The 13,832-nt window shown below is 37.6% G+C and overlaps 1 protein-coding gene across 1 annotated transcript in view; it reads left to right on the forward strand.

Moving 5' to 3' along the window:
• Positions 1-759: 759 nt before the first annotated feature.
• Positions 760-13,832, forward strand: part of LOC121432120 — a 33,136-nt gene continuing 20,063 nt past the window's right edge. Inside the window, exon 1 of the mRNA XM_041630007.1 lies at positions 760-1,607. Coding sequence (XP_041485941.1) covers positions 1,321-1,607 — 287 coding nt within the window. The 5' untranslated portion in view covers positions 760-1,320. The remainder of the gene's footprint in view (positions 1,608-13,832) is intronic.

Genomic DNA, 13,832 nt, shown 5'->3' on the forward strand with positions numbered 1-13,832 from the left:
CTAAGTCTTAGTCTATCGCTCTATACATAAATATAATTCTTTATTCTTTGATTTTACGGGAAGGTCGATATGAAGTTATTTGTCAATTAATGAATACCTTTTTACCTTTTTTTACTACATCTGAGCAAACTCTTACAGCTGAACACATGAGTAGTTTGAAATAATGGCACTGGACATGTTAGGCAGAATATAGGCCTATATCGATCGGATTTTAACGTAGAAATTGATCGCTATTAATAAGAAACATGGCCATGATCGACCATGTAGTCATAATAATTCCCATCTCTGACGTCTTTTATGTGACGGTCACATCAGCGACGCCGGCACCATGGCGACCGTTGACAAACTATCGGTAATAATGTCATAGATTTGGTTCATGTGGATTCGATTTGACCGTTGTGACTGGGCGTATGTCAGTGGTCAACTGAGAGCGCGGTTTTGAAAGGAATCTTCTAATGAAATGTAATCAATACTGATCGATGCTCATAAATGGATCCCAGATCACTCAAGGGTCAAACTGCATTGTATCGAGAGATGCCACCGGTCAATTCTGGTAGAGTTGTTCGAAACTGAGACAGTATTTCATTCAATCCATTTCGATGATATATTATTTCTTTTCGCGTCAAATCCCACACCGTAACTATGACAACGTAAAACTTTAATGAATATTTCATGCTCTCAGGCATTCGTCTATATTTCGTTTCAGTAATCCATTGCATCTCTCAGGAATTGCAATTTAATTATTTTGCATCATACTTGAGCAAACATGAAAACGATTTGGATAGAGGCTATATGTCAGAAGGAGTAGGGGAAATGTGTTGTCATGATACAAAAAACAACGTGCAAGGCACTGAAACAACATAGAACCACTCGAGTGAATTGATCGTAATTATGCTATCCAAGAAAAGCAACATATTTTAGATCACATTGTCTCATGAGAGAGGTGTCTTTGTAGGAATGTTGTCTTCATAATTTCGACGCATGCCCCCTGGGCAGTTAGTTAATTGGTATCATTCTTTTGGTATCATCTGGAGCAGCTTCGACCTCAGTGTCATCACAAGAGGCTTTTGATGACACAGGAGTGGAGACAATACCGCCACCAAACTCAATGCACAATTGAGGATTCGACTGTCAAAGTGTTTACTTCGTCAACCGAGGAAAGTTGTGCAGTGTGTGCCTAAAGGCTCACATCGCTTTTATTCCTTGCCAAGATTTTAATGGAATTAATCCTTACAAATGTGGCAACTACGACTCCACCTCATGTTTACGTGAGCGGCTGGGTTTTTTGGTAGATTTATAAAAAGAGGGAACGATCCGAACATGGATCTATTGACTTTGAGAGACCGAAGAACTCGCCTGTTGCGGAGTCGCGAGTACATGCTAGCAGCGAACAGGCTGAGTAAGCCACCTCCGTGGCACAGCGGCGGAAGGCGGTGGGCAGTGTCCGCATCAACGATAGCCATGTCGGAAAGAGAAAAGCAGTTAATCCCGAGTCGAAGGGAGAGTTGTCCACCTACTTTTTGGAGTTTGCAAAGGAGCGAACCAGCTAGGCCGGGGATGAGGAGGGCCAGAACGGCCCATGCCTCAAATTATGCAGAAAGAATAAGGTAGGCCAAAAGTAAAATATGCAATTGCAAGTGCCAGTGCCGTTGCTATTTACAGTTATATAGACATGAAGAAAAATGATATCAATCTGAAATTCATTTAAGTTGTATCTATCATAAGTTCTCTTTGATATTTAGCCGCTTCTATTTTATCTACTTAAATAGAAAAAAAAACATAACATATTTCTTAACTTTTAACTTGAGGTGAATTCTGAATAAAAAACGTATTGTTAATTTGATTACATTCTTAAAGACTCTCCGAAAAATTTATTGGGCTATCTATCCAATTAAAGATGCCCATTTTAAGAATATATTAAAACCAATTCATTATTTGGAAACATATTATTGGTAAAAGGAGGGGTGTTTACCTGATGTTGCAATCGAAGGAGGCTATGATATTTTAGAAGTTCATATTTTGTTAGTACATGTTTTAGAAAATTGATCATTTACCTTTACACTCTATTTTTCATCATTGTTATTTCTGTCACTACTACTACTACTTTTATTATTATTAATATTATAGTTTTTATCATCTCCATCATTATTGTACAAATCATTTCTTCACATTTTGAAAGATATATGAATCATCTTCTTAGCAATATGAATAAATATTTCGTTGCATAAATGACATGCAGGCCTCCTATATACCCACTGCATCTGCGTAATGTACACCATTGACAGTGGCAAAGCACTTTGAACTTTATTCTTGTCAAGTTTAGATCCGAAACCAGTATGTCGAGGTCAAAAGGTCACATTGCATTATAGGCCTATTCAAGGGCCATGTAAATAATGTTGGCATTATTATGTGGCCCGTCTCGCACCTGTCAATCATAAATTGTGTTCCATACTAACACTTTGTTCTTCATTTATTAAATTTGCGCCAATACCATTATTTTTTTTTATCATGTATCTTGCCATCTGCAACTCGTAACAAATTTTCGTATTTTTACCTTGTATTTATTCCCTTTTCTGTATCTCATAATGTCCTGTTACTATGTTTTTCGTACATTGTATGTATTTTAATGCTGATCAGGCCACTCTGTATAAATATTCGAGAATAAATAAATAAATTAATTAATTAATAGGAATTTGAAAATATTACTTCACAAATCACAACAAGCAGTACTAGGCCTATACCTCATATTTTGTCCGAACGTTGTCTGATTGTGTTCCATCCAGAACACCCATAATTTCCACTGCTATCTGCACCACCCGGAGGGGGGGGGTACATTTCCATTACAAGTTCGCTCGAACATGGACTTTTATAACAGACTCTCAAAACAAGTAATCTTCGTTCTTTGAGGACACCCAACCAGTATTTTGTTACGTTTTACCCTAAATATTTTTTTAATGAATATTATTTTTTCATGATATGATGAAGTATATAAATTACCCTTTCCATGTCAATGAATATGAATGGTAGAGGTGATAAGAAATTGACGTTTTCAATAATAAACGGCGTTCTTAGTAAACGTAAAGTAGTTTATAATGGGCGTCGCTTATGACGTCAATAAAGAAAATTGCCCAAGGTTGGCATAGTCATGATTAGTGGCACCCATCAGATTCTTGAGGCAGAACGCTGTATACGCCATACTACCACTTTCAGCATTAAAACTCGCACGCATACCCAACTTGACGGTCATGCCATTATTTTGATCATAATCATAATTTACTTGTAATTGGGAATTTTAAGTAAAACGAAATTATTGACCAATACTTAAGACCTAATTTTATTAGGAGCAGTAGCAAATGTTTAAACCTTTTCAAGTTCTGTAAAATTTAAGAAAAGTGCGAGGGTCGCAATTACTAATGTCCAGAAATTGTAGAATTTTAAACCAAATTTCATTTTTATTTCTGGTGCATTTCGTACACTTTTTATATAATAAAGATTCTTAAATTTCTTAATTTACTTTTTTCTTTTCAGAAGGGCAAAACAATATTTGACAATTCATTTCATGTTTGATAACAGGAGATGCACAATGATTAAGACAGCGGGTCATGTCTGTTTCATGAAAATATACTACATTTTTGTTTTCATTGCTTTTTTAGTTAATATGCTACTGTGGTCAAGTTAATTCAATGTAACTTTTTAAAGAAAAAAGTCAATTTTTCTCTGATAAAGTTCCTTTTCACAAAGGGTGATTAACTTGTGGATTCCCCTTTATTTTTCAGATTATTTTACTCATCCTTCATTCAAAATTTCTTTTCAAGTTGGTGCACTGATTCCCCTTATCAATCATCAAACAAACTTTATTTTTTTATGTTTATTGTCCTTCTGAACATGCCCAAGTTCATGATTTGATGAGCCTGGATATGATTAGAGAAATGTCCCTGTCCAGATCCTGGATGTAAAAATGGGGGTTAACATGCCATAGACACTGCAGAAATGCATCAATGCTGCAAACTAGGAATGGGCTAAAAATACACCACGTTATGCCACAGAGTGTACATTCAAAACCGCTGGAGCGCGACCAATGAAATTTTAGATCATGAAGCGAGCTTTTTACTCATGAAAATTTATTTTCAACATTTTAGAATTAATTCAGCCCCATGTCAAAGGGACATTTTTTTGGGATGCGCTGTATGCATTTATTTATTTTCTCTTTTTTTTCTTTTTTTGCGATTTCTGACCCACTCAAGTCGCCTAGATACATCCACTCGGTCCATACGAGTCACGTGATTGCGCTTAAAAGCAATCACTCACTCCGCTAGATACATCCACTCGGTCCTTACGAGTCACGTGATTGCTCTTTGTTACAACCACTCACTCCTTGGCAATGTTCAGATATTGCCCCATCGTCAGGCTACGTGATTTGAAATGCCGACAGTCATTCTATTTGCTCCTCTTCTGGTTACAATATACACGATGGTTCTTAACTAAATGCTACGTTTTTGTATTGCAAGATGAAAGCAGATCTTTAGACATTCGCCCCTTGCCCCTCTCTTTTGTGTCTTAAATTTAGTCAACTAATACAAATATGATAAATATAACCATATCGGGTTATTCCGTCTTAATGAAGGGCCCTAACCGTATCGGGAGAGATTGATACAGAGATGGCGGCTGCATTCTCTTTCAAGATAGATCGATATACAAGTATGTTTGAAGTTTTGATTTTTCCCTTTAATTTGATGAATAACATTTCCTTGAGTCTCTTAAAAAATAATAAAACAGATGAGATAAATTTGATAGAGTCTTCCTTGTGACTATGTATTTTTTATACATTTATTTTCATAAAGTAAGAATACAGTTGTGAAGTAAAGAGGAATATGGTAACAAACGATTGCGAATCATGAGTGTGAACATGCCACCTCTGTGAGGTGGAGACGAAGTGACTGCTCTCGAAATCGGCATTCATACACCCACTCCCCTGCAGCCAGGCTTACCAAACAGGTCACGTGATTGCGCTTAAAAGCAACCACTCACTCCACTAGATACAACCACTCGGTCCATACGAGTCACGTGATTGCCCTTAAAAGCAACCACTCACTCCGCTAGATACATCCACTCGGTCCATACGAGTCACGTGATTGCGCTTAAAAGCAATCACTCACTCCGCTAGATACATCCACTCGGTCCATACGAGTCACGTGATTGCTCTTTGTCACATTCACTCACTCTTTTGTAATATTCCGATATGGGCCCACCACGTCGTTTCCCCTGTTGAAATCCGTCGGGGGGGGGGCTGTTTCGCTACTATTTAATAATTATGATTAAAATCAGTCACTCTCATACACAGCTTGTTCCCCGAGGCTGCTACTTTAGGGGTCGTAAAAATACAAAATAATGATCCAATGTTCGGGGTATCGCATTGCAAAAAGATCATAATACATTGGTTTTATTTCCTGTATTTGTATTCCATTCGTTTGTAGGTATTAAGTTATTAATAATTTAATTGTATGTTATTTAAGCCTCGGTTTTTTCGATCCGTTTTTTAGATTGAATCAACGTTCCAAAGGCGCTCGATTACAGAAAGAACAGATTTACCCACGGACACATAAACCTATATTATTTTATATTCACCGGACATTTTAAGCACGATTTACGAGTTGGTATCTCCATCTCGCTTGAGTGATTTCTGTGTAACACTACAATCTTATTTCATTTTTGCACATGCGGAAAAATGGGGGAAACGATATGTTTGCCCTCCCCCAATATTTTCATGGATGGGGTGATGTTTGATAAAAGTTTGATAAAATTGTGAATTTGTCTAAATGCAGATTCACAGAAAAGAGAAGGAAAATATCCAGGATCCTTTTCAAGATGATGGTAATTTCGTTTTAAAAAGAAAACTTTCCAATTTCATGGCATCAGTTTATATCTAACAAATAAAAATGCTCAAACTTTAACCCCTTTTGTTTGGATATCCAAATTCATCATGTAACATAATACCAATAATCTTCGTGAATCACTTTCCTTTTATCTCTCGTTTATACATATATTTTCCTTCAAATGTGATATATTGGTCATTTCATAAAATCATTGGTATTATATTTTTTTCTTTTCGATAAACACCATGTTCGTATAATGCTCTTCAACCAATTTGACACTTCATTATTTAATATCATAATAAAAATAGAAACTGTATTCTCCATCAATTGGTGACAACAATAACCAATTCTATACATAATTTTCCCAACCCTTTAAGTTGAAGATAGAAGTCTCGAAACCAATTTTATTTTCTGAGCTTAAATATTCGATTTCATACACATGGGCCTGCATAGGAAGCGGGGGTGCTGAAGCGCCCCAAAATTTTTCCTTGAGGTGCTGCGTGTGTTATTTTCCATAGGCAGCACTCCCTGGAAATCTGGTAGGTATGATAAATGACAGACATGAAATGAAGAGGAACGACATTTCGCACTCGCATTATTAAATTTCATTTTAAAAAATGTAATTGGAATTCCCAGATTCTAGGTTTAAAAATAAACACACACATTGGTATATGAACCATGTAAATGACGAGAGGCAAAAAATTATCTTGACAAGGGGAATTGTCTTTGGGCCGAGTAACGTCCAGTCTCCGGGGACCAAAGGACACAAGTATATGCAACCACATATTTTCCAAACGACTTTCTAAAACCGTAAATATCGGCTAAACCAATTGCTTCTACTGTTAGTTTTGTTGAATTATTGTTCGGTCTTTTGTACACTTGTTCGATCTCATTTCAAACTTTTATGAAAATAATTCGTGTAATTACAAATTAGTCTGGTTATATAATGGTATAATCTCGTTTTTTTTTTCAAATTTCATAATGTAGATATAACGTATGTTGATAGGTTGTCATAAACCTGTCTGTATGTTCACTGGGCGAGAAATCGTATCTCGTCATGCTGTCATACATCTGTGTATTACTCAAATAATTGTTTTAATAAGTACTGTAGAAGCTTAGTGTTACATTACAGCATGCAATAATGACAATAATCATACATTTGCACAGGTCATGCTGTTTCAGTTCGCTATTGAGTTTATCATAAAAAAGTGGTATATGCAGGTGACATATAGTATAATCAGGTTGATTCTAAAGTTACTCCAAGCGAAACCAAAATCAGACCTTAGAATGAGGTGTCGAGGGAGGCCGAGCGAAATATATCGTAGGGCAGAAGTCCTTGAAAAAGTCCTTTGGAACCAGCACAGATGGAAGGGTTAAGTAATATATCAATCAACTATAGGAGGGTGCATGGGAGTATAACGAAATGAAAGTATATCTTCACCTGTAATTACCTGAGCAGGAGGGTGAATATTACTTTATCTTTTTCAGGTCGAATAGTAAAACCACATTTCAGGGACAGGGACTAGGCTTCATCATCAACCTGTGAAAAAAAGTGGTGTGTGATGAAATTCACTATACATTTAATGACAGTCACGTCAATGGACAGCAGGGTCCAACACTTATCAAGATCAATAATTGGTCATGAAATATCTGGAGTTTGCAGGGGCGGATCCAGCCTTCGCCAATAGGGGGGGCCCCGGAATTTTTTTTCAGCCATATTTTCCCCGATCGGCCACTCGAATATGATATTTGCCGGGTTTTTTGGTTTCTTTAAATGGGTAGTCCTAATAGTCACTTCTTAGCTTTATTCTTATGAATAAACATATATAATACCATAATCCTTATTTATATAATGCGAGCGCAAAGCGCGAGCCATTTTTTTTTGGGGGGGGAATCTTATGTACTTTTTCCTAAACTTTTGAACATTCTGGGCAATGTTTGTTATCCTGAAAAAATATGTGTATGCAAGTGAATAATTATTACGAACCGTGGCGCGAGCAGAAATGAACTGATGGAAAAGGTACTGTTAAAGAACTTGCTTGCAGTTAGCCATGATGAAGACGCTACATATTTTAACAAATCAAATAATGCGAGCGCGAAGCGCGAGCTGAATTTTTTTGACATTTTTACCTGAGGAATGGAAATTCTAAGCACTTTTTTGTAACTTAACAGAATAGGTATATGATTAAACGATTGGTGCGAGCGCGAAGCGTGAGCAAAAAATTTCGAGATTTAGACCTACTGAACGAGACACTCTATTCAAGTTTTGTAAATCATGAAAAGGATGAGGAAGTGGGGATCTTCCTTACATTATTAATGCGAGTGCAGAGCGCGAGCGGAAATTTTTTATTTACGTTTTGAGCTGATCGAAAATGTACCTGTTATGGACTGCTTGAACTTAGCCATGAAAGACGTTACATATTTCAACATTCAAATATTGTGAGCGCGAAGTGCGAGCTGAAAATTTTGACATTTCAACCTGAATAATGGAAATTTTAAGCACTTTTTGTAATCGTGGAAAGGATAAGACAAAAACTTAACCTTACTGATGCAAGAACGAAGCGCGAGCGGAAAAATTCTGGACACTCTATTCATGTTTTGTAAATCATGAAAGGGTTAAGTTATTGGAAATTTTCATACATTAATAATGCGAGCAAAAAGCGCGAGCAGACAATTTTTTTATATTGTGATCTAAAACTGGATAATTATTTAAATGGAGAACAAGCTGCGTATCTGAATAAACGTGTGCTTCAGATTTCGACCTAGAATTTGGGTATTCTAAATACCTTTTTTATCATGAAAATCAATAAAGCGAGCGCAAAGCGCGAGCTAAAAATATATGATATTCCGATCTGAAAAGGGGTCACTTTTAGCTCTGTATTGCAAGCACTTTGTGGTAAATTGTGAGGTGAAAAATGATCACAGTTAAAACAGAGCTGATATTTTTCATTATTGTTACTTTGAGTTTATGACATAGGACCGGGATATTCTATAAGGACATTATGTCATCATAAGAAAATGATGAATATCTTCCTAAGCATGACAGCGCGAAATCTAATATGGCCTGAAATCTGGACATTTAAAGCACTTTTGTAATATGCATAAGATGCATGAGTTTAATATCTATCAATGCGAGCGCAAATCGCGAACAGAAATTTATGATTAATTGTCATCAAATTGTGATTTTAAGTAGTTTGTTTTAGAATTAATATTGAGATATACATAACTCACTAATCAAAATGCGAGCGTGCAGCGCTAGCTGATACGTTTTGAAAATCTGACCTAAATAGGGATATTTTGAGAACTTTATGAAATACAGGAAAATAATAGGTACCTGACAAATCAAATTTTGCGAGCGCGCAGCGCAAGCAGAAATTGTTCATATTCAGACCATAAAACAGAAATTTTTACACTTTTAAAAAATCAATTTGTAAATAAAACAGAATAATGAAAGTTCAATTTCCCAGCTGAAATATGTTTTGTATATTGACTTCAAAATTTGATATTTTAAGGTCCATATTGAGCAAGATATCACCTAAAAAGGCAATACGAGCGCGAAGCGCGAGCCAAAAAAATTTATATCCCAACATGAAAGATTTTGTTAAAAAATTATTTTCAAAGTCTTACCCTCATCGTATTTTATTCACTCATCTTCCTCCTCTTATGCTTGTCTTCCTTCTTTTCTCCTCCCTTTTCCCTTCTTTTTCTTTTTTCCTTTCTTTTCCCCTTTTTTTCTTTTTTTTGCTCCGCCAATAGGGGGGGGGGGGGGGCCCGGGCCCCTCGGGCCCCCCCCTGGATCCGCCTATGGTTTGTATGGTGACATAAACTTTGAGGTATGATTATTTCAATAAAATATGAAGTGCAATGTCAATCCAGAGTGCTATACTTTTTTCCATGTGAATAACGTATCTCGCCAAGTTGACATACACATTTGCTTATGCAGACTTGGTGAGATTAATGTATGTCACAAAGCTGACATGTAGCCCCCCGGGGGGGGGGGACTCGACCAAAAAAAGTAGTGGGTATATCCGGGCGAGACAAAAAACGGGGGCCTAAGAGCGGGCTTATTGTAAAAAGGAGGGTTCTCGGAACGGGCTTCGGAACTACAAATGGTTGTGAAAACTGGGGTACTTGGAACGGGTCGCGACGCCTGTGTGTGGGTGCGTACGTATTCATCCCTATGGAACGGGCATACGTCGTGCAGTTAGCCCGGCGGCACGGGCGCCGGGTGCGCTAACGCTGATGCGATGTTCGGACAGCGCTCTGCGGCCGCTTTTCACCAAAATTGCGGCTCATTGTAGCACATCAATACGGATGGAACGGCGTAACGGAAAATATGCGAAGCTTTGGAGCGGATATCTTTGAATACTTCTTTTTTCTCGATAAGATGTTATGAAAAAGATGTTAAAAATGTTATGCCTTGGAACGGAAATTTGAGTGTAAAACTGGGGTCCCCTCCACGGCACATACCGACTATGCATTATATACTGAGTGCCCCCCCCCCCTGGCATGTACCTCCTTTTTGTATGTTGGCTTGGCGCGATAACACATCTTGCTAAGTTGACATACAGATTTTCGTAAGTCGATAACCGAGGACAAATGTACATTTACTTCGATTAAGCGAGATAACTTAAGTCACCAATTGGACATTCACCTATTTGTATGTCGACTTGGCGAGATAACGTAATTTGCAAAGTTGATATAAAAAAAAATCATGTTGGCGTAATTGGCGGCGGAAGCCGAAAAATTAAGAGGATGTCCACCTGAAATTTTGGGATGGACACAGGTAAAAAATTGGACAAGCGCCCCCCAAAAAACAAAATTAAAGGAGTTGCTAACCAAAATTTTTCTACAAGAAAAAAAAAAGGTCATCAACCTAAATTTTAGGGGGGACAACACACGTTTCAGGGGGGGGGGTCCACATGAATTTAGGGGAGACGCAGGCAAAAAAATTGACAAGCCCCCCCAAAAAAAAAAATAAAAAAAGGTTATCGATAACACATTTAGGGGGGACCGTCCACCCACCTAAAATTTAGGGGGGGGGGGGACACGTCCCCCCCGCTTCCGCCGCCTATGGTTGGCGTGGCGAGACTTCTTGTCAAATTGATTTACAATTTTTCTTAAGTCGACTTTGCGTATTAACTTAATTCGCCATTCGACATTAAATTTTTTTATGTCAACTCACTCTAAAAAATATTGGGTAAAACTGCTCCATGAGGGTAATTATTAGTCCAACCAACATTGGGTATTTCCTTTTTGGCATTTTAATTTCTCCATTATGATTAAATGTTGCCCATTCTAAATTAATTACTGTTTATTTTTAAAGAAATACTGGACAATTTGATTCGTGCATTGGGTAAAATACAGCCCAAAATTGGTTGGACACGTAATGACCCTCGTGCTTGTTTAAATTTTAACTAATATTTTTTTACAGTATTGGTGAGAAATTTTCTCGTCACCTGTACAAAGTCTACGGTAACTCATATATTTTTTTGTTTACGTTAACACTTACTGATTAAACAGGGGCGGGTCCAGCCTTCGCCAATAGGAGGGGGAGGGTTCAGCCATATTTGTATCAATCGCCCGCTCGAAGATGATTTTGGTTTCTTTGATTCAATTCATGTTTTGTAAATCATGAAATGATGAGTAATTAAAGATCTTCCTTACATGAACAATGCGAGTGCAAAGCGCGAGCAGAAAATCTTTATCTACGTTTTGAAATGATTGAAAAGGTACCAAGATTTACGTATTTCAACAATCAAATAATGCGAGCGCGAATAGAGCAGGAGCCAGGAGGGGTCAGCATAGCTGAAAAGGTAGACAATTTTCATGTTAATGAAGCTATTCCCCATATCACACAGTGCAATGAATGGGGCGTCTGCCGTGTCCTAAGTGGTGGGTGTGGCCGTAGGGGCCCTTAAAAGAGGGCCAAAAAATGAGCTAGCTCAGCTGGAAAGGTAACCACCTAAAACCAACAGGAAAAAAATCGGCATAGTTCACTTGTACATGAATGACACTTAACTGACACTTTAAGTGGTGGGGCACCCCCGGCAGACGCCCCCAATTGGGGGCCCCAAATTGAGCTAGATCAGCTGGAAAGGTAACCACTTGAAACCAACTGGAAAATGTTCGGCATAGTTCACTTGTACATAAATGACACTTAACTGACACTTTAAGTGGTGGGGCGCCCCCGGCAGACGCCCCCAAAAGCCTGCCTCCTCCCAAATTTAGATAGATCAGCTGGAAAGGTCACCACTTGAAACCAACTGGAAACTGTTCGGCACAGTTCACTTGTACATGAATGACACTATAACTGATACTTTAAGCGGTGATGCACCCCGGTGCATCCCCCCCCGGCAGACGCCCCCCCCACCCCCCCCCCCCATGTTGAGCTAGATTAGCTGGAAAGGTAACCACATGGAACCAATAGGAAAATGTTTGGCATGATTCACTTTTACATAAATGACACTTAACTGACACTTTAAGTGGTGGGGCACCCCCGGCAGATCCCCCAAAGTCCTGACCCCCCCCCCCCACAATGTTGAGCTAGATCAGCTGGCAAGCTAAGGTACCCTCGTGAAACTACCAGGAAAATGTTTGACATAGTTCAGAGTTACATGAATGACATGCTCCAGGCTGAAAATAATATGATTTATTGATAAAGAAAAATCAAGCAAACAAAATACTGAAAATTTGATAAAAATCTGTCAAGGAATAACAATGAATGGCATATTAAAGATTAGCATTCCGGTGAAACAGTCTTAGGCATGTGTTCATGAATATTAAATTAGTAAATCGATGATTTCGTATCCCCTTGTTCTATTATATGTTATTATATGAAATTAGGTTTATTAAAGTTTTCTACCAATAAAAGAAAAAAAGTTGGATTGACGACTGATTTAAGGTATCGTATATTCATTGCTGCAACTCATTTCATTATAAAGGAGATATACATATGTCATGTAATAACATAAGAAAAAGGAAAGTGGGGACGTGACATCATCAGCCCACCTAATGAATATTCATGATGGTGTGCATATAACTATTTTTACAAAATATTGGTAAACTTTAAAATTCTATAACTTAGTTATTTGTTATCTGATTTTGTTGAAATTTTCAGCACTGTACTCTGTGAATTATTTTTATTTTCTGTAAATATTTTCAACACGGAGCATCCCTTCATCTGACATTTTGAGTGGTGGGGAGCCCAGGAGATGCCCCCAAATCCCGACCCTCCCCCCTGAGATTGAGCTAGATCAGCTGGAAAGTTTATTAACAACATGAAACCAATGAGAAAATATTCTACATCAGCTGTAGAGGAGCTGGGGGTAGTAGATTAAGACTGAATTTGATGTTTTACTTTTTTCAATTTCGTTTTATCCATGCCATGTTTCCCATCATGTACTCATCTCCACTATCAAATACGAGGACACCTATGCTACTTGCTCAAATGTTTTATGAATAGTGAATGAATACGTATTCATTGTATCATAACTTAATAATTCAACGAATGAGTATGAATTCGAATTTTACCAAAAATATGATAGTTAAAAGAGGACTAGGAAAAGGAAGGGAATGGGAAGGGGAAAAATGAGAAAGAGATTACGAATGGAAAAGGAGAAACGGAACATAAGAGAAAACCAGAAAAATAATAAAAAATAACCTTCACACCTCCAAAGTCATGTGTTGATTGCTTCAGTGCAAACAAAAATGAATGGGAATAAAGCATAAATTTAACATGACCTTGAAGAAGTAGGAAGTCAAACATTTAATTTTTCTGATAAAACATATTGCCTTGCATTAGAAAACAGTAGGAACATATCTAATTCTCTGAACACTTGAATTAATGCATTCCTATATACACATCAAAACATGCTACGAGTCACGTTTGTGCGCATCTTGATTTGCGCATATTTTACACCTTGCGCACTGACGTCACAATGAATGGACAGGTGATTA

This window comes from Lytechinus variegatus, chromosome 1, assembly GCF_018143015.1.
Source record: "Lytechinus variegatus isolate NC3 chromosome 1, Lvar_3.0, whole genome shotgun sequence".
In the NCBI taxonomy this organism is placed as follows: domain Eukaryota; kingdom Metazoa; phylum Echinodermata; class Echinoidea; order Temnopleuroida; family Toxopneustidae; genus Lytechinus; species Lytechinus variegatus.